This window comes from Macroventuria anomochaeta (assembly GCF_010093625.1).
Source record: "Macroventuria anomochaeta strain CBS 525.71 unplaced genomic scaffold BU25scaffold_46, whole genome shotgun sequence".
Lineage (NCBI taxonomy): Eukaryota > Fungi > Ascomycota > Dothideomycetes > Pleosporales > Didymellaceae > Macroventuria > Macroventuria anomochaeta.
This window is the reverse complement of record NW_022985407.1, coordinates 1-21,532: the sequence shown is the minus strand read 5'-3', so window position 1 is coordinate 21,532 and position 21,532 is coordinate 1. Positions and strand designations below refer to the sequence as shown.

The window sequence follows — 21,532 nt, the reverse complement described above, 5'->3', positions numbered from 1 at the left end:
ATTAGGGACATGAAAAGCTCGAAAGCTGGAGCCGCCACCTTCGTGGTTGTATCGTTGGGGTTATTAGCTGGCATGTTACTGTGATCACCTGATATAATGATTCATCAATACCTAAGGCACATTTCGAACGTATAAGCCGGTGGCTATCCATTTTTCCGTGTGTAAAGCTCCTTACGATTCGAACATGTAGGCGTCCAACTTGCCATTACTACACAGATGCAAGTGTAGCGTCCACCATGCCCTTGAGCGCTGTGATCGCATCTGAGTTCCTCCATGCAGTCCAGTCGTGGTCCAACAAGCCCCATGTCTCCTCATAATCCTGAGTTCCACTGCGGATATAGTAGCTTCCGCCAAGCGCCCACACCATCCAGCCCGACTTCCACTGCGGCATGAGCTTGCGTAGGCAGGCCGCATACACGCCATTGTAGCTGCTGTCAGCCTGCGTAAAGCCAGATTCTGTCAGAAGTACAGGCATCCTGTTCATGGTCTTCTCGCCGGTCGCGCGGAAACCGTTGTTCCAGAGGCCATCCTCGATGTCATCGCAGTTTGTGGCGGAGTTTTGGTAGTTGTGCATTTCGAGGACAAGCTTATCGGCGTACTTGAAGTCGGGGAGAAGGAACTTCTTGCCATTTCCGAGATCGTCTGCCCACGGAATAGGTTGCAGTTTTGTGTCGAAGTTGAGGCCAGAAAGGAAGATGAGAATGTCTGGGTTTGCGGCATTGACGACGTCGGCGGCAGCCACGTTTTGCTCGTACCAAGTAGGCCAGTCATACGGAAGGGAGGAGCTGGCGTTGTCTGGCTTGCGGAATTCGTTGCGGAGGCCTATCGAGACCATGTTGGGCCACTGCTTGCTCTGAAGGCTCTAATTAGCTTAATGCACGAAACGAGAGGTGAGGAGTATTACATGTTCAGCCATGTACTGAAGAACTCGCTTCCACTTGGTGACATCTAAGTCTGTATCGCCGAACCATGCGTTACCATCGTTGGTGGAGCAGCACCACTTTCCTTTGGACATGTGGTTGTCGATATGTACATAAATCTGCTGCTTTGCAAGTTCAGCAGCGATAGCGTCGTAGACCTGAGGGAAACGTAAATAGATCGTTGCTTGTTCAGTGCCCACGTTCACAAACCTGAAGTCTAGTCGTTGAAGGACCGAACTTGGGATTGTTCTTGATCACTTGCTGGTACACAGCAGTACCATTCGTATCACCCAGTGCTTTCTTGAACGCGTTCTGGATTGTCACATCTCCGCCGTTGTCTTTGATGTCGTCGATCATTTCGATAGCAAATGTTAAACGAACAGCGTTCATGTTCAGACTCTTGATCCTCGATATAATTGATGCAATGCTCTGGTACTAAAGTTCTTCCGGAATCATAACCTCACCCGCACCCGGCCAGTTGACACCCACGTAAGTGAAGTTTTCGCCCGTAGAGTCGTGGACCCATTGACCTGAGGTCACAAAAGGTGCATTTGGGAATGCAGAGACGATCGCCGGAAGCGCCACAGCGCATAAAATATTAAAGATGTGCATCGTGTGCTGCCGGTGTTGTGTGACTTGCGGCTTCTCATTGCTTGCGGGTGGCCCAATATATAGTTCATCATCCTCCTATCCTTACAGACGAGAGACCGTCCATGATACCACTTCCACGTATCATCCGCTCCAGTTTCCAGTTGGGGAAACATATCCAACCTTTCGTATGGTGTGTGGAGCTTGGGAAGATACTGTATGCATCGGTCGAAACCATGCTGGCCTTGTAGTGCCTAGCAAGGCGCATAGGCGACTTTATCCTCATTAAGGTCTTGGTCGCTCCTGCCATCGGTCGCTCTCGGGGTGTCCAACAATCCAATTGGTGGCTATATTTGATCTGTGGTATGAACGTTGTTTGCAATCACCATCATACTGTGGGGAAACCATGTAGATCATCAGTCCGCTTGTCGCAAAAAGGCAGTTACCGGTAATAGAATTGCAGGATACGGTACTCGTCGTTAGCTTGATGTGGGGCCGTTGCTGAGTTTGAGTTGTCATGCGCGCCGTCCTGGGCATCGGCAAATCTGGAGTTCGGCGCTGGGCCCGAGCCTAAGGCTTTTATGAGCGCATCACCTGACGGAGGATCCTACTTGTCCATTAACATTTCTTGCAAAGATATGCCGGCTCGGAGTGTTGGTGTGGTTTGAACCGAGGTCGTTGTCAAAGGACCGAACATCTCGTTCGCGTCGTCCCTAATCACACGTGTGTTGATAACGTCATCTGTCTGCACAAGTATGGAAGAATCTCAGTGTAGGTTTCCCAAGACAGTCTCGAGCATAACAATGTGGCCGAAAGCTCAAACAGTCGAGTTGTGTTGTACGCGCCACCCAGAAGCTTGGATGTTGAGTTGTAGGAAGTTGAGGTGATTCGTTCGGGGCGTTGGGGGCAGGTTCTCTCGCTTGTGCACCACGACGTCCGTGCGCTGCTACCTTTCTTCAGCCTTCTTCACGCGTTTATCTTAACACTGTAGCGACAAGTCGTGAAACAAAGCACGTCACCGGAACTCATCCAGCTCTCGGGCTTTTGCCTTCTTGTACGATGCGCATACGACTCTTCAGAACTCTTGACGATTCCCTGTTTGGTCATGAGCCTTATGTGTTGTAACCCGGTGCTAATATTATGATAATGGAACGACCGCAGACGGAGTGGCAGTCGTTTCAGAGCGGAACATAAAAGCCATTGAGGTTCAAGTACGACCCTTTACCCTCCGAGCGAGCGATACGTAGTCTGACTTTGCTCGGTGGCACATCGCCAGGAAATTCGATATCATACCGATTGACAACGTACAATCTTGTCGAGCATCAATACCCTCGATACACAGCTCTATCGTACACCTGGAGCGGCACAGAGCGGACAGCAACAATTCACGTCAATGGATTGCAAATGAAAGTCATCCAAGCACAGAATGCGACTATACGCCCAGCTTGGTGGATTGACTTAATCTGCATCGATCAAGATAACGATGGTGAGCACGGACACCAAGGCGGCATGATGCGTTCAATCTTCGAAGAGGCAGCCCTCGTCGACGATTTATACCAGACTACAGCCGGTCAGGATGTGATATGTTGTATTCGGCCACTCGTGCTATTGCGTAAGATGTCTCCTCGAAAGGCGGTAAAGACAAAGTCTTGGAGTCGGTATTGGCTTTTTGTAAGCATCGTCCAATGGCCACAACCTATTCCCAAGGGAGGAACTTTGATGGCATGACTTGTCGATCATGTGTTTCCTGCTGTGCGTTTGCTATTGGCTCTTGCAAGTGGCTAGATAGTTTGAAGTAGCTCAGAACGGCGACTTGGGTGAGAAATCGGTGGACATTAAGCTCTGAGTTTCATGGCCGTATCAAAGAATTCGGTGCACAAGTTCGCAGAAGCTAAGCCAAGTCCAATACTCGGAGACTCTGATGCAGAGCCAAAACGTTTCAGACTAGGAAACGCAGACTTAAAGCTCACTACACGAAAGAGGTAGAATCGACGATGTTCTTTGAGCGAATATGAGAACATTTGGGGGAATATTGAGCGCATATAGCTTTCACAAACAGCATAAGAGGATATGATCAGCCTGTGATATCGAATTAATATTGATAGAATGTCCAGCTTCTATGTACATAATCTCCAAACTTTTCTACCCCACCTATGCGCCCCCAGCCCCATCATTAGAGCCATTCTCCTTGCCATCCTCAACCCTTTAGTTTCCCTTTCCACCGCCGAGGAGAGCCGCAAGGCCAGCAGCGGCGCCGCCACCATTGCCACCACCGTTCTTCTTGCCGTTGTTGCTTGTGTTCGCAGTAGCAGCAGCATCACCAGCAGTCGCACCGAGAACGTTCTTGGGGTTGGTGCCAGCCTTGTTGTTTGTGATGGAACCGCCGGACATGCCGCCCTTGGGAGAGACGTTGTTGTTGGCCTGGGCAGCCTTGTTCTGGTACTGGGTGACAGCATTGCCGTTAGGAGGGTTGATGACCATGACCATGCCTTGCTGGCAATGCTGGGCCTGGGAGCAGTAGATGTAGATGGGGTCGGTGTCGGTGATGGGGACCATAAACATGGGCGTGTTGCCGGCTTGGCGGTTGTTGTTCTTGTTCTTGCCACCAGCGTTGCCACCGCCGTTGGGGCTCCCATTGGGGTTTCCGGGGATAGGCTGGAAGTCAGAGAAGATAGCGTTCTTCTCGGGCTGGCAAGGGTTGTTGGCAGTGGATGAAGCGACAGAGTGGTTCTGTTTGAGGTCAGTGATGTGACAACATGAGATAGTGATGATGATGCCTTACCTGAGCGACGAAGTTGAAAGCGACCATGTCTCCAGGCTGGGCGGTCACCGAGTTGGGAGTGAACTGGAACTTGTTGTTCGCCGCGACGGTGACCATCATAGTGGCAGCGGAAGCGGTCAAGGCCTGGGCAAGCCCGGCAGCGAGGATAGTGGAGAAAAGCATCTTAGAGGTTGTAGTAGTCGAAATTAGATTATCGAAAATGAGTGAATGGATAGTCGCAGACTGTATATTACAAGGACGGTATTAGGTAGTGGAATAGGAAAGTGATGCGAATGACCTGCAATTCTGATCCTCAGGAAAGAGGCAGCCCCACGACCAAGATATATAGTTTCCTGATTGCAAAATGATCCGAGACGATTCCCGGTACTGACTGTCATGACATTAACAAAAGCGGAGCTTGAAGCTGACCGCAAACGCACTTACCGCCCACGAGACAGCCTCGAAGGGCCTCCAGACGTCTGGAGATGGCCATCAGGTGAAAGTTTCGCACCAAGTCTCATGCCCAGTCGCCTTCGGTTTGGAAGCATTGAGCTGCGGGTCAGGTTAACAGCAGACGAAGCCACTGGAGGACCGAGAAGCCCACCAGGCGCCCCGCCCGAATGCTTGATCATGGCCAAGCATCAAACTCTACGCTTGTATTGTGTTGCATGGTGGGTCGGACAGGAAGATCCGGGTCGAGCTGCGACCGTTCGGGTACGATCTTGGTGTTTCAGCTGGGCATGAGTTGTGAAACATGCTGGTACCCACTGTTGTAAACGCCTGAGGAACACAATCGAACGCCTTAGGGATGCAACAAACACCTCAGGAAACAATGATGACCGACGGAGCCAAGTATGTGGCGCAAAGCTTCGCAATACCTTCGTGATAGACAACCGAGTACATGATGTCTCTTATGCAATGAACATTATAACAGCGATGAAATTCGATAGTGCAGCAGAGAGTGGCTGCGCACAAATGGATCGCGAATAATTTGGCCTGAAGTTGTGCCTGCGGCTATAGTTGTAGCCGTCTTTGTTGTGGCCGTGGTGGCGCTGCAGAGCGCAGATGCGTTTCACGGCGTGTCTGATGTCGCGTACCGTGTCCGTGCACCCAACGATCAGGGCACCACATTTGTAGTACATGCCAACGCGTAATAACTCAACCACCATGCCAGGAATTCAAGATGCGCTTAAAGAGACTCGTCAGTTGAAGCCAGGCAAAAAACTTGTATATGCAAAGATTGCAAAAAATCACAGTGTATTAAGAGGTCAAAGTACGCCTTGTACTTATCATAGGAGTCAGCTGTGTGACAATCAACAGCCATGGCAGAGGTCCATTGGTTTGTCAGGAGGTTGCAGTTACAGTTGAGGAAGCGTGTGACCCAGCTCTCAGAGACACTGATTTTGGTTATCTCCTTTGCAAAATTCTTAACAGGTTATGCTGGCTGATGTTCTTGGTCGAAACATCTGTGAACACCTTGCGCGTGACGTGACAACATTGTTTGATCAACACCATTGTTTTTGGCAATTCTGATATATACAGGTTGCTGCGTAGGCTTCAGATTGTTGATCTGCTTGATTGCATCATTAATTCCAGGCATGGTTGTGGTACAATTACGCGTCAAAATAAGTGAGCTCCTTCTTAATACTGTACTGAATTCTATGCTATTCCTATCATAGACTGGCTTTTTAGCTGTGGCGTGTGGCGGAAGCTTTGAGAAGCCGTGGTCCTTATTCCCGGACACCACCGCGGCAGTGCCGCAGCACTACCCCGCGCTGTTCGTCGTTGCCTTGGCGGCTGCCTCTCCGTCATCCTTACCCTCTAATCCAGTCCTCGCTTCATGTGGAGCGGGGTGGCCGGCCTCTGTGTTAGCTTCATCAATGTATTTGCCCACCTCCCAACCCAAGCTCGCGGCTGAAACCGAGTAGGCCTAAATCAAATTGAAATCATTGCATAAACCAACCAACCATCGCAATCATCAACCAAACTTCTGGTAGCCATGTCGGTAATTTACAAACCACTAGATCCAAGCAAGCATGAAATTCGTCTGTTGCGAATTAGCCCGGCCAACCGAAGAGTCTTCCCACGTACCATCGACTGTACTCTGGAAACTATTTCGCTGGATGACAGGACAATCGCGCAGTACATTGCCCTATCATATATGTGGGGCCCGGCACCTCAGCCCGAAAACGCTAGCTCGTGGCCAGATGTCTACGTTGATGGGGAGCTCGTCAATGTAACAGCAAACCTGAATCTTGCACTTATCCATTTCAGCCTTCGCTGTACTCAGGATGTTCATTTCTGGATCGATGCCATATGCATCAACCAAAAGGAGCCAGTGGAGAAAGGCCACCAAGTGGGTCTAATGCGAAGAGTGTATGCATCTGCTCACGAAGTCTGGGCATGGCAAATTCCTTTGCAGAGTTGCAAACTTGCAATGAACTTCCTCACGGAGGCTTCGAGCCATATGGCAGAAGAAAACAGGGGCGACGATCCCCGGTCCTCAGTATCTACGGTGTGGCTTCGTCAGCAACTGGAAAACGCCGAATTGAGAACCACATGGGAAGGCCTAACGCAGCTACTGTCACAACCTTATTGGCGACGCAATTGGATCATTCAGGAGCTGACTGTCAATGAACACGTTCACATTGTATGTGGGTTCCAGACAGCTCCTCTCGAATTACTGATCAATGTTTTGGATGGATTGATTGCCTTGACTCTCAGTGGAGTGTTTTCGACGGTCAATGCGAACATCCAAGCATCTGCGTACGACTGTGGACAGATACTGCTCCTTAAAAGCAGAGGCCCTGACACTTTGGATGCTCTGCTTCGACGTTTCACCAATTGCAATGCCTCCGATCCTAGGGACAAGATCTATAGTCTTGTTGGTATCGCAGCACCCTATCCTAATGTCGAGTTACGGCCAGACTACAATGTTGAATGGCCAGAAGTGTTCTACAAGGCTACCAAATACATCATCCAGGGCAGTAGGAACTTGGATATCCTGGCCTCCTCCGCTTCTGGGACCAATGAGCTTCCCTCTTGGGTACCTGATTTCGCTAAACAGAGCCCGCTACGCCTAGGAACGAACGATAAGGAGAGAACTCCAGCTCCGTTTCCGAGTTCAGATTATTTTAATGCCGGAGGAAGATCATTTCCTGTAGCACTGTTCTCGGACGATTGTACTCGACTCACTGTTCATGCAATGTTTGTCCACAATCTATCATATATCATACCGCAACGGCAACTCGATTCTCGGTTGGCTCCCATCGAGGAGTTACGACGGCGTCTCCAATTTCTAGTAATTCTCTTCCTGGAGTCCGCCAGGGCACCTGGCAGCAGAGAACTACCTGAAGAGCCCGTCGTCACGGAGCTATGCGCATATGTCTGTCTGCGTTTCTATGAAGCCACGATGCTTACATCGAATCTATCAGACCTAGTGCAGCAAGTGTGGTCTGCTACAGATTTTGTACAGTTTTGCTTGAAAGTCATTCCAGGGGGAGGTCGAGAGACAGACTGTACGCCGGAGCAACTTGATATTCTTCAAACTGCGCTCTCACCGTTCAGATCCTTGATCTGTTGCGAACTTAAAGCCCCTTTCTCGCTTGTGGAGGATTTTCAAGCAACCGCTATGAATTCTTCGCACGTCCACTCCAGGACAATTACCACTCTGAGACAATGTAGGTTCCTTATGCCCGGATACTGTCGCAACCGTGAAGAATGGGGCTGGCATGGAGACGTGATAGCTATTGTGCTGGGATGTAATGTGCCGCTCATACTCCGGCCGGTCTCTAGACCTGGAGAATTGCCAACAGTAATGCGCATTGTGAGTGAAGCATATGTACAAGGAATCATGCATGGGCAAGCGCTGAACAAATATCCGGTACAACAGATCACATTGGTCTAGACTGTCAAACAGCCTCTCATATATTCCTCCGAAAAGGCTCATCATGGTGGCTGCACTGCAGATGGTTGATCGAATTTCGATTTGATTGAAGCCTACTTGCGATTTTTCCCCGCAGCTAAGTTAGTTGATTGGTTGATTCCTACTCGGTTTCAGCCGCAATTTCTCCGCAGCTATGCCCTGTCAATTATTACAATTCGTTGATCCCCCTACCTGAATTGCATGATCTGTGTAGTTTTTCCCTACCCCTCTCTGGATTATTTATCTTAAATCTGTTACCAATAAGCAACCAGACCTCTGAATGAACAAAGGATCCCCCTAGTGTGAGGGACTAAGATCCAGCACTAAGTGCTGATTGAGACTGTGAATGGGCAAATGTGGGTGAGGGTTAAGAAAAAAGATAGGGACTTCTGTAGTCCATTTTGTAGAGCTCAATTGTACAAGCACAATGCTGACCCACTAACCCTAACCCTAACAACTTGGGTAACAATGAGTAGTATAGTGTAGATTATCTAGCTCAAAGGTTGATGAGATTCCAATAACACAGTTGATTGATGAGGTTGAACACACCGCCATAAGGGCAGCGTGTCTACTTGCTATATACTTGGGCAAGAGGATGTTTGCCCGGGTTGCCCGGGTTGCTCGGGTTGCTCGGGTTGCTCGGAATGCTCAGTGCTGACCATACTGATCATACTGAGCATCGTCGACGTGACCTAGTTGCTCGGGTCGCTCGGTACTGAGAGTAATGATCATACTGAGCATTGCCGACGTGATCTAGTTGCTCGGTACTGCGTCCTGCAGTCTCCTTGGCTCCTCTCGTATCGTCGCGTAGTCTTGTTCGTTCAGTGTTGTTGCGAGTTGCTCTTTGATCGTAACACATCCTTTCTTATTTCAACTTGCGCATCCCTGATCAATGCACCCAGACGCGCATTAGCCGTAGCGTCAACGAACTCAATGCTCTCTTTAATGAGTACCGCATTAGGGTCCCCCTTTATCTCTCCTTGCTTTGTAAACTTTAGCGTCCATATCAGATCGTTCTCTACCACCTCATCCGAGATTGTAGTTGAAAGATAATAGCTCATCCTGATTGTTGCCATGCGTTGGTGTTCGTCGACGATAATATCATGGATCTTGGAATTGAAACCGGCTAATAGGCGTCCAGCGGTTTTGAGGTGAGCGGCAAATGCTTCATTATCCATGACATTTTGCAAAGTCGGGTTCAGAGAAACGAGGCGGTTGTGTCCCCAGGCATGCTTAGCGTCTGGGCTCCTAATGCTTAATATGTCGTCGCCTTCACCGTGCCTCTTTGCCAGTTCGTATAGCTGAGAATAAAGCTGGGACGGCGCCATGTTGAAAATAAAAATACAAATGACGAGTTTAAAGCAGATTTAATGACGAAAGGTTTGGAATAATCTCCTTCCCTCTGTTTCTTTTTGTATTTTATCGGTGCGTGTGGTGGTGTTAGGGTGTGTTTATGTCGCGAAGCTGAAAAATAGTACCACCAACCAAGGGGAGGTCTCCCAATTAAGTACCAACCACACCCACTATGCGACAGTGGGGAGCTAGTACATGATTCAAAATGAATCATATTATGTGGGGGGGGGGGTTAAGCACGTGACTGAGTACAGGCTGCCTCGTGTCCCGTGATAAGACGTCGAGGGGATACACTTGCGATTGCATTCCTATCTCATAGTCGCGATGGGTAAACATGACGTCAAAAACAAGAGAATCTGCCAATGGCTGGTACCTAAAGTGTGGTATTGCCTACTAACTTGACACCATAGGTTATCGCGACAGCAGTGCTGTTCTGTTACTGGACCTAGAGCATGGCACGTGTGTAGTCTGCTATATAGTCTACGCACCTCTGTATGTCCTGCAGCCACGATTAGCCATGGTATATGTATACTCGACTCACGATTTGTCAGGCTTTGGGAGTCAGTATCGGGCCCAGTGGGAACGTGCACTCAGTAATGTGGCAGTTGAGCAGGGTCTAGAAGGCTAAAGAAAAGTTGCTGGTGGTGGTGGATATGAAGAGTTGAGCCGAAGGGATGAGGACGATCGACGAGCATCGGGTTGAGGACGCTAGTCAAAAAGGGTAAGTTTTACCGAGGACCCGATGGATGACTGGGTCCCAGTGTTGGCTCAGGTAGCGCTCGGGTAGTGGCCAATCATATGCCTAGCCGCGCGACTGAGACCCACGGTTGGAGCGAAGAGGCCTCGGAGCCTCAGTGTTTCGACCAAATCTACCTAGTTGTGGAGCACTTGGCGTTCCATTCGGCCGACTGACCCGTTTGAGCTGGAGCGGCCCAGTGAGTCAAACCAGTGGGTCAACGCTTTGGCTGCGGACGGCCGGGCTCGGAGGACAGCTAATTGTTGAGCTCCGGCACTAGCACACCGTTTGTATTCTCAGCCGATGCTGCGTTTCGGACCTCTGGTTGTCAACCTTCAACTCGGCAGCGCGGAGTAGTAAGTTACGAATTAGGCTCTCTACTTAGCGCCTATAGGACTTCTTTAAGGGGAAGAAATAGCTAACATTGAGTAGCTATAGTAGGTAGGATAAATACAAAAGTAGTTAAGATAAATCGTATATTATCATCTATGTAATGAGTTAAGAGATCATAACTCCAGCTTATATACATGTAGTAGTAGACTAATTAGTTAGTAGTTAACCACGCTATAAAGCGTCCTAGGCTTACAAATACACTAGCCAATAGACACATAGGACTATAGAGTACGTAGCAGCACCTTTACAAGTCCAACATCCACGAGAAGAACTCATTACACAGCGCTTGATTCCGTAGCTGTATAACGAAGCCAGGAAACAGGCGCGCATAGCCTTTTGGCTCGCAAAAGTTGGCAGTTTTGCAAAATGAATTTAGTGGGCTAATAAGTTGAGACGGGGACGAAGAGCTGCGGCGCACAGAAGAGATCGATTGGATTTCGACCTGGAGTTGGGGAGCTTCTGGAATTAAGCGGCAATGCAATGTTTACGTGGCAGGAAGAATAGCTAGGCCACAAGATGGAGCCGGCGTGTCTCACTTTGTGCTGACTAAGTGGTTGTTAGTAAGAATGGCGTTAGCTTCGGCGGCCCGGCAGTAAAAGCACAGGGCACATGGAAGTCGCCCGCCTGATAGGACGACCCGTATCTACCCATATCAAAGCATTCCAAATATGGACACGGGGTGATTTTCTGCGAGCTAGCGCCCAGCAGCCAAACAGACACCAAACAGACACCAAAGATGTCGACATGGTGCTAGGACACATTCGGCCACTTGGGAACCTTCAGCGAGCACATATGGGGCACTGCGTCGAAGTCGGGCATTGAATATCGCATTATGGCTTGGCTTTGAAATCGAGGCTCTTGAAAATCGAAATGCATTAGAAATCAGTGGACAATGTAGTGCCTATAAAAGCGCACTCGTTGCCTCCGTTATCGTTGGAGCACAGCATATAAACACACTCAGCAACATCAGCTTTCGGAAACCCATATTCAGGCTATTTCAACATATACAAGAGATAAACTCACAACTTCAAAATGTCCTCCTACCTTGTCACGGGAGCTTCCAGAGGGCTTGGGGTACGATCGAGCATTCAGAGGTTGCAAATCTAACGCTAATGCACAATACCAGTTTGAGTTCCTCCGCCAGCTATCTAATGACCCAGCGTCGACAGTTATTGGCTTCAGCCGCAACAAGAAGGCCACCGAGGAGAAGGTGAAGGCTGAGCTTAACCGTGAGAACGTGCACATTGTGGAAGCAGATCCCTCGGATTATGCAGCATTAAAGGTCAGCAAGCGATCCTTTGGCAAACAAACGTACCAGCTGACATATATCGCAGCGAGCGGTCGAAGAGACGTCCAGGCTGACTGGTGGGACACTCGACTACATCATCGCAAACGCAGCCTTGGTATCAGAGTATTCGGAGTTCAAATCTATTGGTACCCTGTAAGCAAGCATTGTTGCGTACTTCATTCATCCCTCTGCTAACACACGTTCGACAACAAGAGGAGAAGATCCCGAAATCCTGGAAAAGGACATCCATGACTCGATCCAAACCAACGTCTTGGGAACAATTCATCTGTTCAACCTCTTCATCCCACTCCTCAGAAAGGGGTCCGCGAAGAAAGCCATAGCTATCTCGACGGGTATGGCAGATGTAGAGCTCATCAGAAATTATGATGTAGGCATCGCTGGTCCTTACGCCCTCAGCAAGGCTGCCCTGAACGTAGCAGTGGCCAAATTCAGCGCTCAGTATCGCAAGGAAGGCATTCTCTTCATGTCCATCTCACCTGGCTTTGTTGACACAGGCAAGACCCCGCAGCGTCAGTTCTATAGTCCAAATATACTCAGATGGTAGGCTGACATGATCTTAGCAACTGAGGAAGAATTGAAGGGTATCCAAGCAATGGGGGCGGCATTTGCAACCTATGCGCCGAATTTCACCGGGCCCATAAGTTCCGAGGAATCGGCCAAGGCGGTGTTATCTGTCATTAAGAAGGCAAGCGTTGAGAATGGCGACGGAGGTTCATTCGTTTCTCACTTTGGTGACAAGCAGTGGCTCTGATCGTGCCTATTGAGTGTATTTAGGAACTACACGGAGGGGTAATTGTACCATCCAGCCGGATATAGCTGAGCATGGGACAATACAAGAAAGAGCCTGGAAGCATGTACATTGGACTAGTATACATGTTGTAGGCTAAGCATAGGGAGACCCGCGAGTATTCTGCATTAGTAATCTTGTCCCAACATCTGTAGATAAGCTAGGCCAGGGTGATTGATACCATAGACAATACACGAACACTACGTCTCATCAGTCTACACTCAACCACTAGCTTTAGCACACCAAGTGCGACAGCATCCTATAACGCTCGGTTTTGCTAAGGCATACAGGCCGCTTTACGAACCTACCCAGAAGACGAAGACAAAAGGAAAGGGTGTTTTGATAAGGTTCACGTAAAGCCAAGACAAGATCTAGAACAAGGATGGAAAAGCCACTAAAAACCGTGCCCTGGGCGGATCTACCGGACGTTTGGTCAAGCACTATCACAAATTCTTTCTTCTCTCAAACGGAACCGCAATCTATCTAGGGACTCCAGGCTTGTTGTACTAGTAAAGGAGCAACCACCCCACTGGCAAATTAGAGGTTCTGCGTAAGTAGTAGTTTAGATGCGTAGAGATTGCATCGACGCTTAACCTTGCGAAGGGTATGCTGTATTGGTACCAGTAGCAATTGGTCGGCTGCACTACTTTTCTACATTCTAATTGCTCAAAAGCAATTTTGTTCGCTCGACAGCATCGCAACAAGTGCATTTTCATGGTGTATATAAAGTTCTATGTTTAGAGTTACTTAGACGGATAGGAGATATCTACGTCTGTCTGCCTCGTCAGGTTCTGCGTCCCGAACACATAGCTCCATGTGTATCCTTCTTACTATTACTATAAAAGGCCAAGCAGCGTGCGATATGTCAGAATAATTGGGGAGTGTAAGAATTGTTGTATTGTCAAGCTAGGAGCTGAGATGAAGTAATAACGCTAATTAGTCATGCAGCCTAGGTCACATGATCATTGCCTTCATCGCCTATCTTGACATCCCGAACCCAAACGATTCTGCTACGCGAAGCTCGGTAGGACTTCCACGGCGCTGAATATGGCATTCAGTTTTTCCCTGTAGTTCAGTGTTGTATTGGCACGGTCATCCTGCATCCAGACCGACCGGATCATTTGTGCGATGGAGCGAAGATTCTTGGAGAAGGACGCTGATTTTGCCTGCGAAATATTTTTCAGATTAATGCTTCGCTGGAAGTCGCTACGTGCTTCACAGCTGATAGTGAAGAGTGGGAACGGTTGGTCGGAGTGAGGAAGTCGGTCTAAGAGAATAAAGGCTCTTCTGGACCACGCTTCTATCTCTGCGGATTGCCCGGAAAAGTTCGTCAAGTGGCGTTCTAAATGGATCAGGGTGGCCAGTTTGTAAAGTTCCAGAATATCAGCGTCTGTCGAGTCGGTCTGGCCTAGTCTCTCCGTAGAAACATTAATAAGGCTATCTTTCAGAGACTTAATCCACTCCTTATCTTCGTCGGTGTGAGAGCTCAAGTCCGAAGTATTTCTGGTGGCTGCAAAAACTTGCGCCATAAGATTTAACATGATGTGTGATATGTTAGGTTGGTCTGGGATCTGAGGAAGTTAGTATCGATTAGAACCAGAGTCGGCTCGTAGATCGTAGCTTACAACGAGAGGCTTGCAAATTTCCCGTGGCCTTTTGTACGCTGAATAATATGCTGCCGTTACAGGCTTTGAGAAATGTAGGCTAAATAGGGATAGAACGTCGTGATAGTAAACCCATCTAAGAACTGTCGCAGTGTCGCTTTCCTGGTCATAACATCATTCCGGCTGCTATATGTTGTGATGCTTGATTATGGGTTTATTGACCATTGGCCGAGGATGCAAGGCCTCGCAAAGCTTTCCCACGTGTTTGTAACTCTGAAAGCTGCTTTCTCCGCGATGCATTCGGGAGAAGGCTAAAATAGACTCAAGCACTGCTGCAGATGAAGGCGTGTTTTCTATGAAAGCCATGCATACAATAGCGCCCTTAACGGCCGCAGAGTCGGAGCCGAAGGCTGAAAGTGAGTTGATGGTGAGCGAAGAGACAGTTCCAGGTTAGAGAGCGGTTTCTAGTGTTGGCTGCACCCACAGTAATCTAGCAAATTCTTGTCAGACCCTGCGACTCTGTGCGGCCATCAGGCCACAGGTGGGACGATGCGTAATGGTACTAGTGTTCTTCGATCTATGCAGTGTTTTGTATCAGTACCACAAATTGGTAATTAGCGGTCGATCCATTTGTTGGCAGAACATACCATCCAAGGAATCGGTGGTCAAATAATGATGCATATCAATGTCCTAATTAGAAGTATTGACAAGCCTGACTTTGCCAGTTGTCCAAGATCCATGCTTCAATGGTAAATCAGTTTTCAACACCACCGACCGTTTCCTATCTCATTCCGCTGGCCAGGATAGACGAACACCGTATCCACGACATTCCCGTATTGATATAACGCAACTCAAACAGGGCATGCCTCGGTCACATCGGATTCTGCGGTCTGAAATCAAATAAACAAATAACCTTTGCGCGTCCAACAGGCTTTATTCGGCATGCCTTTCTTCCGGTTCACATGTGTCATACTGTCACGGTTTGGGGTCACTCCTGCACTAACTCCCTGTCGCACCTCACCTCATGGTAGGAGGTTGCTGCCTTTTCCCACTAGCGTTGTTTACAGCCACTCACCTACATATACTGTTCGTAGCTTCATACAATACAACTGCAGTACGATCCTCAACTTCTTCCCTTTGCGTACAGTTCACCAACTCCAACGCATACTGACGTGAACGCTAACATAATGATTTGAAACCTACAGGGGAGGCTCAAGTAATCGCAATTTACAGGGTGGGGTTCGTCGTGAAGCGCGATGAGAAACATCAAAGATCACGAGTAGAAGAATGGTATCTATCTGCGAAACAATCGGGTCAGGGGTTTCCCCGGGTTCTTGGAGTGGGTTCGTACTTGTCTTGGTAATCTGGACCCACAGCTATTAGCACACTAACCGCTCAAGGACTCCAGGCGACTTTTTGCGGGCGTATGTCTACATTGCAGGGATGTATTATTGTACCCAACCCTGTCTCTACGAAGGGGATCGTATTTATTGAGTCAGCAGCCGTAGTGGCCAGTGTACTGCTGTTGACTCAATCAATACGAGCTACTTCGTAGATCTGACGATGTTAACTAGAACAAAATCCCCCTAGCTAGCGCCAAAGGACTCACATTCCTGCAATTCGAACATCCACGCCCGCGAAAAGTCGCCTTGAGTCCTTGAGCGGTTAGTGTGCAAATACCATGTCCGTGCACTCAATGCACGCCGTTAGTCAATGCACGCGCATTACCAAAACGGGCTACACAAAATTGAAGCTGCAGAGCTACACACAATACTAAGTTCTGCCACGAGATCTTGTCGCCAGAAGGTATAGAATCACACTCCGCAAGCGCTTCCTCGATACCTGTCATTGTTGTTGTGCTGTGATGCTGAGGAAAAGTAGCGTATATCGGGTTATCGCGCATTTGGCGCATGTACCCCTCACTCGGAAAATTACACTATCCTCTCCGTGTTCTCCGTCTCCGGCACAAGGACACCTCCACGTCCACTCTGCGCCTGCTCAGCCTTGCTCCAGCTCCGGCCACCAGGCACCATATGCAGCCGACGCGTGTCAACCAATCCTTTCTTATGCAGCGACTCGGGGGTCCACTTCTTACTAGTAATAGGATCTAGATGCAAGACATACATCGTATCAATCTCCTCGAGCGAGCGATCCTTAGTCTCAATCATGAAGAAGTAAACAATAAAGAACAGCACAAAGCAGCATTCGCCAAACACCAAACCATAAAAGTAATCGATGTTATCCGTGGTCATAGTCGAGAAGAACGAGATGAGGAATTGAACAGCCAGTTTGATGTCGTAGCTACCGCCATGCATAGCGCGCGGTAGCGCGCAGGGTATAGTTCCCCTACAATCGCCCACACGAGGGGACCCCATGTCGTGGCGAAGGCGGCGATGAGGAGACACGTGAACACGATCATGACGCTGCCGGCGTGTGCGGTGAGGATCTGCGTGATGGGGTCGCGTCAAGTAGTGCCCAACGAAGTAGTAGATGAAGAGGCATACGCCCATCTAGGCGGCGCCTGCCATCATGGCTTTGCGGTGGCCGACATTTTCAACGATCCAAAGGCCGAAAATGGTAGCTGCGACGTTGACGGTGCCCAGGATGATGGATGTTACGTAGGAGTTGTCCAGGCCTGTAGCTGCGAAGATGGTTGTTCCGTAGTAGATGAAGTAGTTCGCTCCTTGGAATTGGTGTTAGTCAAGACATACTCGAAGAGTCAGGGGGGAAATCAAGTATTTTGAACCGCCACACACGCGGTGTATTGGTACACTTCGTCCAGAGTTACCCACAGTAAGTTGCTGACCAGCCTGGAGCACCATCCCCAGGATCGTGCGGTACATCATCCCAGGGCCTGTGAAGCATTCGTACCACGGATGATCGTCACTCGCACCCTCGGCTTCAAGCTTCTCCTGGATCTCGGCAATTTCGGAGTCGATGGGCGGGCTGTGAGGATCGACGCCGTTCAAGCGCGCCATGTTCATGCGGGCTTCCTCGATGCGGCCCTTTCTCTACGCAATCCTGGGACTCTCCGGCAAAAAGAGGATAGTGCTTCCGAGGATGATGGCCCACAGGGCGAACAGACCGTTGGGAATGCGTCACTGGGCGCTGGTGGTGTAGACCTTCACCGTCCCGTAGTTTATCATGTAAGCAGTCCATATTCCTAGCGTGATAAAGCGCTGGTAGGAGCTGACGGTCGCACCGCGGATTGGCTTAGGAATGGAATGAGACTGCACCATCTCTGTTCGAGGCTGCCGCCCTCTGATTGGCCAGCTCGTTAGTTCCCGCTCCTCCGCACACATGTAGATAATTGCTCCTCCGTAGTTCCCTAATACATCAGATCTTCACCACCTTCATCAATCTCTTCGTCAGTCTGATGCGTGTGGCAGGCGATGTCGTACCTGGTGCTGCTCAAGTGAGCATGTACTTGTGTCTGAAAACACCCGGCATGCCACCACAGCCACTTTCAGAAGCATACCCGTTCGATTTGACAGCAAAAGACGGATCGTCGATTTTGTTGGCTGGCGACAAGTTGCGCTCACTCATCGTAGGCCTGAGCTCCATCGACATTGGTGAAGGTGCTGGCTCTGGCTCAAGTATACATCTTGTGTTTAGACTAATGATCAATGAGCCAATTCGCACCGCGGCGCAGGAGAAGCCAGGCGCAACAATTGACAACAACATTACGAGTGGAGCGGGAGTGCAGCCCTCGTAGCATGGAAGAATCAAGGGTGGCAGACGAAGCGCCATGTTTGGATGCAGGAGGAAAGACTCGTCCACCACGAGGTCCAAGATGGACCCTACCGCCACCACCACGTCCATGACTGACTCTTCTGACGGCCGCCAGACCAGTCCTGACTTGCAGAAATCACAGACTTCTGAACCCCGTCCCGCATAAGCTGCTACCAAGAACAGGACGCCCTCGAGAGACCAGAAGTCTCTGAAGAGAGCTGTAGCAGTCGGTGTTCTACGCGTTAACCAGGTCATGAAGAACGTCTCAGAAGTGGACCAGACTGTAACATTGTGGTCATGCGTTGGCCCATCTGATGAGACCGCAGATGATGATTCAAGATGGGACGACATTTTGACCGAACTCTATCCCAGCGCAACCGGCAAGTACAGGAGGAATGGCGATATCAGTAGCCTTACTGTTCACCTCAAAGCCTTTGTTCACCCAGATGCGGAAGGTCTGATCGAAAAGTGTGGAAGGGTTGAGATGTTGATTGATTCTTTTAGCTATTGGCTGGAATCGATCGGGACTATATAGTAGAGGGCAGTAGCAGTGAAGAGTGGGAAGCAAACTGAACTAACCAAATGAGCTGAACAGTCACTGCACCGGACCGCTAGCAAACAGATGGCAATCGATGGATACCTTCACCCCTCCAACAAAAAGACACCTACGACGCTCCACAACATCAAACAAAACTCGTAAAATTGATTTTTCAGGTGCCTCTACTAAACCGCACAGTGAAATCTACGTAACATCAATGGAGCCTTTCCTGCCCAAGACTGGACGCTTCAGACAGGGCAGGTAAGCGCGTAACCCAAGAAAACTGTGCCATTCGCGACTGACCATCCGATACTCAGCCTTTTTGGCCTCTACGGCTCCAGGAGTCTCTTCTAGTCCGCGTGCGTATAGGGACCCCGCTATTCACGTCGTGTGGCTTGCCTGATCGTTCGATGCCTTTTCTTCGATACCGTAGTCCCGCTTGAATCCACCACTTTTGAGGTAGACGCGCGATATGGCAATGGCAACGTGTCTGTAGTAGGTGATATTCAAATAAATTTGTAGGTGAATTCGTGCTTCCTCTTTCAAGGTATTGGTCAGACATGTACTGGTCCAAGTTGCGTCGCCTTTCGACCATAGGAAATGTGGCAGGAGTGCTTTGTTCTCCCAAACCAGTAGGTCCGGACTTCTCCAGGATGGCAAGATGAACCACAGGTAGTAACAACAAGCTCGCTGATTTCTCTAGGAAGATAGCGGTGGATGATCTTTGTAGACCCAATGATGTTGCATCCCTTATGATACGCGGTCACTGTGCTGACTCGTCCATTCTCGATGAAAATGCTCCGATGGTGCCCATTTACTGTATTGCAGTGACGCAAGCTGAGAGTTTCCGTGCCAGGAGCAGGCTGACCTGCGGTGATGTGGATAAGGAGCAGGAGCCGTTCGAGAAACGAATCGATCTTGGAGATGTACTTCCTTGCCGCTGCCACTTTCCACAGAACTTTGGAATCTTTCTTGCGCAGCTCCACAATTCAGCTCGTAGCGCGTCAGTTTCCAGGACGCGATCAAGCATCCATCGTTTCCCTTCTGGCACGACGTCATTGTTTCGGGGGTCTTTTCAGAAGCTCTAGCCCTTAGCGCTCTCTGTTGGGTCGTCTTTCAAGTCGCGCAGTTCGATGGCAGGGATCACGTCTTCTTGTTCCTCGTCGCCATGTATCAGGAAGAGCTGCTCTAGCTCAGACTGTGCCAGCGCTACTTGGGCGACAACAAACTTCTTCAGGTCAGCTATGTTCAACTCAAGCTGTTTTTAAGTAAGCCCGACGTAGTCATCTAACCAGTAGATATAGCCGAGGCTTGTGGAGCTGTTTCTGATCTTTTTGCCATACGCTCGTAACCGTAGCACCCAGTTGAATGGAGACCGACTTCCATGAATCATGAATCACTCCCGTATCTCGTCCAGCACGTCTGATGGATGCTCGATGTTCCCCTCTTCTGCTATCATGACTGACATCTGAATAACGAGCATCTGTGATATCTTGACAAAAGCAGACAAATACGACGTGAAGGAAGATGCGTCTCGAAAAGGTCTCCTTTGAGCGTGTGGTCAAGTATGGAGATACAGAAATGGAGGCAAGCATAAAAAGGAGCGGGCTGTGAAGAAGGCTTGAGAACGCCGCGAGATCAATGCGTGCAAAAAGCAGCGACGCCTCAACAAGGAGAAGAAAGATTGTGAAAAAGCTCTACAGTTGTCCCAAAGAGGCAAACGTAAAGCTTCACAGAGTAAAGCACCAAAAAAGAGGCAGAAAGTGGGTGCTGCTGCTGCGCGTAGTCGTGTTGTTGCTGCAGAGCCTCCTCCAACACTTTGCACCCACAAGACCCGCAGCAGCAGAACAGCAACTCTATATGATTAATGTGTATGAGAGAATATTGTTGCGTAGGCCTATAGAACACTCCACCAAGAGATCATGCGATAATAGTTATTGTGTGTGGCTCTACACCTTCATCTTTGTGTGGCTTGTTCGGGTGCCTTGACCGACGGTCCCAGAAGTCTTGTCGCATCGTAATGTCGGGATAGATATCAACAAAGGGGGTGTTAAGAGTATCTGCATTATTGTGAGTTCCAGGACGACCGGCCACCCCCTCCGCCAGCACCTACCGGTAATACTTTGGATGATAAGCCCTCCCATTTGCTGACCTGTACAGCATCAACGGTACCAACCCAAAGGGTTTCTGGAGGAGCTGCAGAGCTTGGGATGGGTAGTTTGGGTGGCCAGAAGCGAGGTTTGTGTGGGAGAAATCAAAATCAAGTTTGTGGCATCCTCTATTGACCTGCTGTGTATTGATGTTAGAATCCTACTAGGTTTCTTTGCTCAGCTGCGCGGCTGCCTCATCCAGCGCTAGCTCAAGCAGCCTGTATATCTTTGCTGTGCCTTGCCTGCGTTTCTTTGCTAGCTTTATCTTGGCGGTAACAAAACACGTGTCTGTTTACACGCTAAACGCACATGCTGTCACGCTAAACATGTACGCTGTGCGTGTGCCCGCCCCTTGCTTTCCTTCTCTATAGCGGCTGAAATCAACGTAGATTGCTGTTCTTCCTTTCTCTCTTTCGCCTTGCTAGCTGCTGCTGCTGTGTGACCTGCTCTTACCTTCTCCTTGCCCTACTCTGCTTTCTTAGGCATGCCTGCTGCAGCAACATCTTCCCGGCCCACTGCCCAGCTGCCGGCTAAGCTGAAGCAGCAGCAAGAGGCCCAGGCAGCGTGTCTGCTCACCCTTGTGGCCTACGTCAAGCACCCCGCTGGCAGCTTCCTGCTCTGCCCGACCTGCTCTATCGCCATCCTGTGAGAGGGACCCAGCTGGGGATACCAACTGCTCTCTGAGATGGATGGATTGGTAGAAGGAGGGTTCAGGCTTGTTGAAGATAAGGGTGTA

At 49.4% G+C, this 21,532-nt stretch overlaps 10 protein-coding genes across 10 annotated transcripts; 4 read left to right on the top strand and 6 right to left on the bottom strand.

The window, feature by feature from the left end:
- Positions 1–140: 140 nt before the first annotated feature.
- On the bottom strand, positions 141–1,532 carry BU25DRAFT_480758 (glycoside hydrolase family 5 protein; the record flags this gene model as incomplete). Its single annotated transcript, XM_033711064.1, has 4 exons — positions 141–853; positions 905–1,078; positions 1,131–1,349; positions 1,380–1,532. 4 exons carry the CDS (start codon positions 1,530–1,532, stop codon positions 209–211), a joined length of 1,191 nt encoding a protein of 396 aa, XP_033556407.1. The 3' UTR covers positions 141–208.
- A 1,148-nt stretch (positions 1,533–2,680) lies between these two features.
- BU25DRAFT_415376 (uncharacterized protein) lies at positions 2,681–3,514 on the top strand. The gene is made up of 2 exons (XM_033707527.1): positions 2,681–2,719; positions 2,771–3,514. Exon 2 carries the CDS (start codon positions 2,913–2,915, stop codon positions 3,234–3,236), a length of 324 nt encoding a protein of 107 aa, XP_033556406.1. The 5' UTR covers positions 2,681–2,719; positions 2,771–2,912; the 3' UTR covers positions 3,237–3,514.
- Positions 3,515–3,713: 199 nt separating this feature from the next.
- Positions 3,714–4,452, bottom strand: BU25DRAFT_352701 (uncharacterized protein; the record flags this gene model as incomplete). The annotated part of the gene is made up of 2 exons (XM_033703421.1): positions 3,714–4,238; positions 4,291–4,452. 2 exons carry the CDS (start codon positions 4,450–4,452, stop codon positions 3,714–3,716), a joined length of 687 nt encoding a protein of 228 aa, XP_033556405.1.
- Positions 4,453–5,530: 1,078 nt separating this feature from the next.
- Positions 5,531–5,701, bottom strand: BU25DRAFT_313295 (uncharacterized protein; the record flags this gene model as incomplete). Its single annotated transcript, XM_033702167.1, has 1 exon — positions 5,531–5,701. A coding segment is annotated over one exon (171 nt), but the record flags the coding sequence as incomplete, so codon positions are not given.
- A 470-nt stretch (positions 5,702–6,171) lies between these two features.
- On the top strand, positions 6,172–8,291 carry BU25DRAFT_415374 (HET-domain-containing protein). The gene has a single exon (XM_033707526.1). It carries the CDS (start codon positions 6,269–6,271, stop codon positions 8,174–8,176), a length of 1,908 nt encoding a protein of 635 aa, XP_033556403.1. The 5' UTR covers positions 6,172–6,268; the 3' UTR covers positions 8,177–8,291.
- An 802-nt stretch (positions 8,292–9,093) lies between these two features.
- BU25DRAFT_312114 (uncharacterized protein) lies at positions 9,094–9,435 on the bottom strand (the record flags this gene model as incomplete). The annotated part of the gene is made up of 1 exon (XM_033702153.1): positions 9,094–9,435. A coding segment is annotated over one exon (342 nt), but the record flags the coding sequence as incomplete, so codon positions are not given.
- A 2,182-nt stretch (positions 9,436–11,617) lies between these two features.
- BU25DRAFT_415372 (NAD(P)-binding protein) lies at positions 11,618–12,850 on the top strand. The gene is made up of 5 exons (XM_033707525.1): positions 11,618–11,750; positions 11,803–11,958; positions 12,011–12,117; positions 12,178–12,494; positions 12,546–12,850. Exons 1-5 carry the CDS (start codon positions 11,709–11,711, stop codon positions 12,734–12,736), a joined length of 813 nt encoding a protein of 270 aa, XP_033556401.1. The 5' UTR covers positions 11,618–11,708; the 3' UTR covers positions 12,737–12,850.
- A 941-nt stretch (positions 12,851–13,791) lies between these two features.
- Positions 13,792–14,154, bottom strand: BU25DRAFT_310865 (uncharacterized protein; the record flags this gene model as incomplete). The annotated part of the gene is made up of 1 exon (XM_033702126.1): positions 13,792–14,154. A coding segment is annotated over one exon (363 nt), but the record flags the coding sequence as incomplete, so codon positions are not given.
- A 1,824-nt stretch (positions 14,155–15,978) lies between these two features.
- BU25DRAFT_480751 (uncharacterized protein) lies at positions 15,979–17,615 on the bottom strand (the record flags this gene model as incomplete). The annotated part of the gene is made up of 6 exons (XM_033711063.1): positions 15,979–16,677; positions 16,737–16,822; positions 16,857–16,886; positions 16,926–17,059; positions 17,165–17,385; positions 17,479–17,615. 6 exons carry the CDS (start codon positions 17,613–17,615, stop codon positions 16,308–16,310), a joined length of 978 nt encoding a protein of 325 aa, XP_033556399.1. The 3' UTR covers positions 15,979–16,307.
- A 3,416-nt stretch (positions 17,616–21,031) lies between these two features.
- BU25DRAFT_415370 (uncharacterized protein) lies at positions 21,032–21,468 on the top strand. The gene has a single exon (XM_033707524.1). It carries the CDS (start codon positions 21,281–21,283, stop codon positions 21,443–21,445), a length of 165 nt encoding a protein of 54 aa, XP_033556398.1. The 5' UTR covers positions 21,032–21,280; the 3' UTR covers positions 21,446–21,468.
- Positions 21,469–21,532: the final 64 nt, after the last annotated feature.

What these genes read in the sequence shown, in the direction of transcription:
- BU25DRAFT_415376 (XM_033707527.1), top strand. Translation starts at nt 2,913, where the DNA reads ATGAAAGTCATCCAAGCACAGAATGCGACTATACGCCCAGCTTGGTGG.
- BU25DRAFT_415374 (XM_033707526.1), top strand. Translation starts at nt 6,269, where the DNA reads ATGTCGGTAATTTACAAACCACTAGATCCAAGCAAGCATGAAATTCGT.
- BU25DRAFT_415372 (XM_033707525.1), top strand. Translation starts at nt 11,709, where the DNA reads ATGTCCTCCTACCTTGTCACGGGAGCTTCCAGAGGGCTTGGG. An exon ending in CGGATTATGCAGCATTAAAG is followed by an intron (nt 11,959 to 12,010) that starts GTCAGCAAGCGA and finishes CATATATCGCAG; the next exon opens with CGAGCGGTCGAAGAGACGTC. An exon ending in TTCAAATCTATTGGTACCCT is followed by an intron (nt 12,118 to 12,177) that starts GTAAGCAAGCAT and finishes TTCGACAACAAG; the next exon opens with AGGAGAAGATCCCGAAATCC.
- BU25DRAFT_415370 (XM_033707524.1), top strand. Translation starts at nt 21,281, where the DNA reads ATGCCTGCTGCAGCAACATCTTCCCGGCCCACTGCCCAGCTGCCGGCT.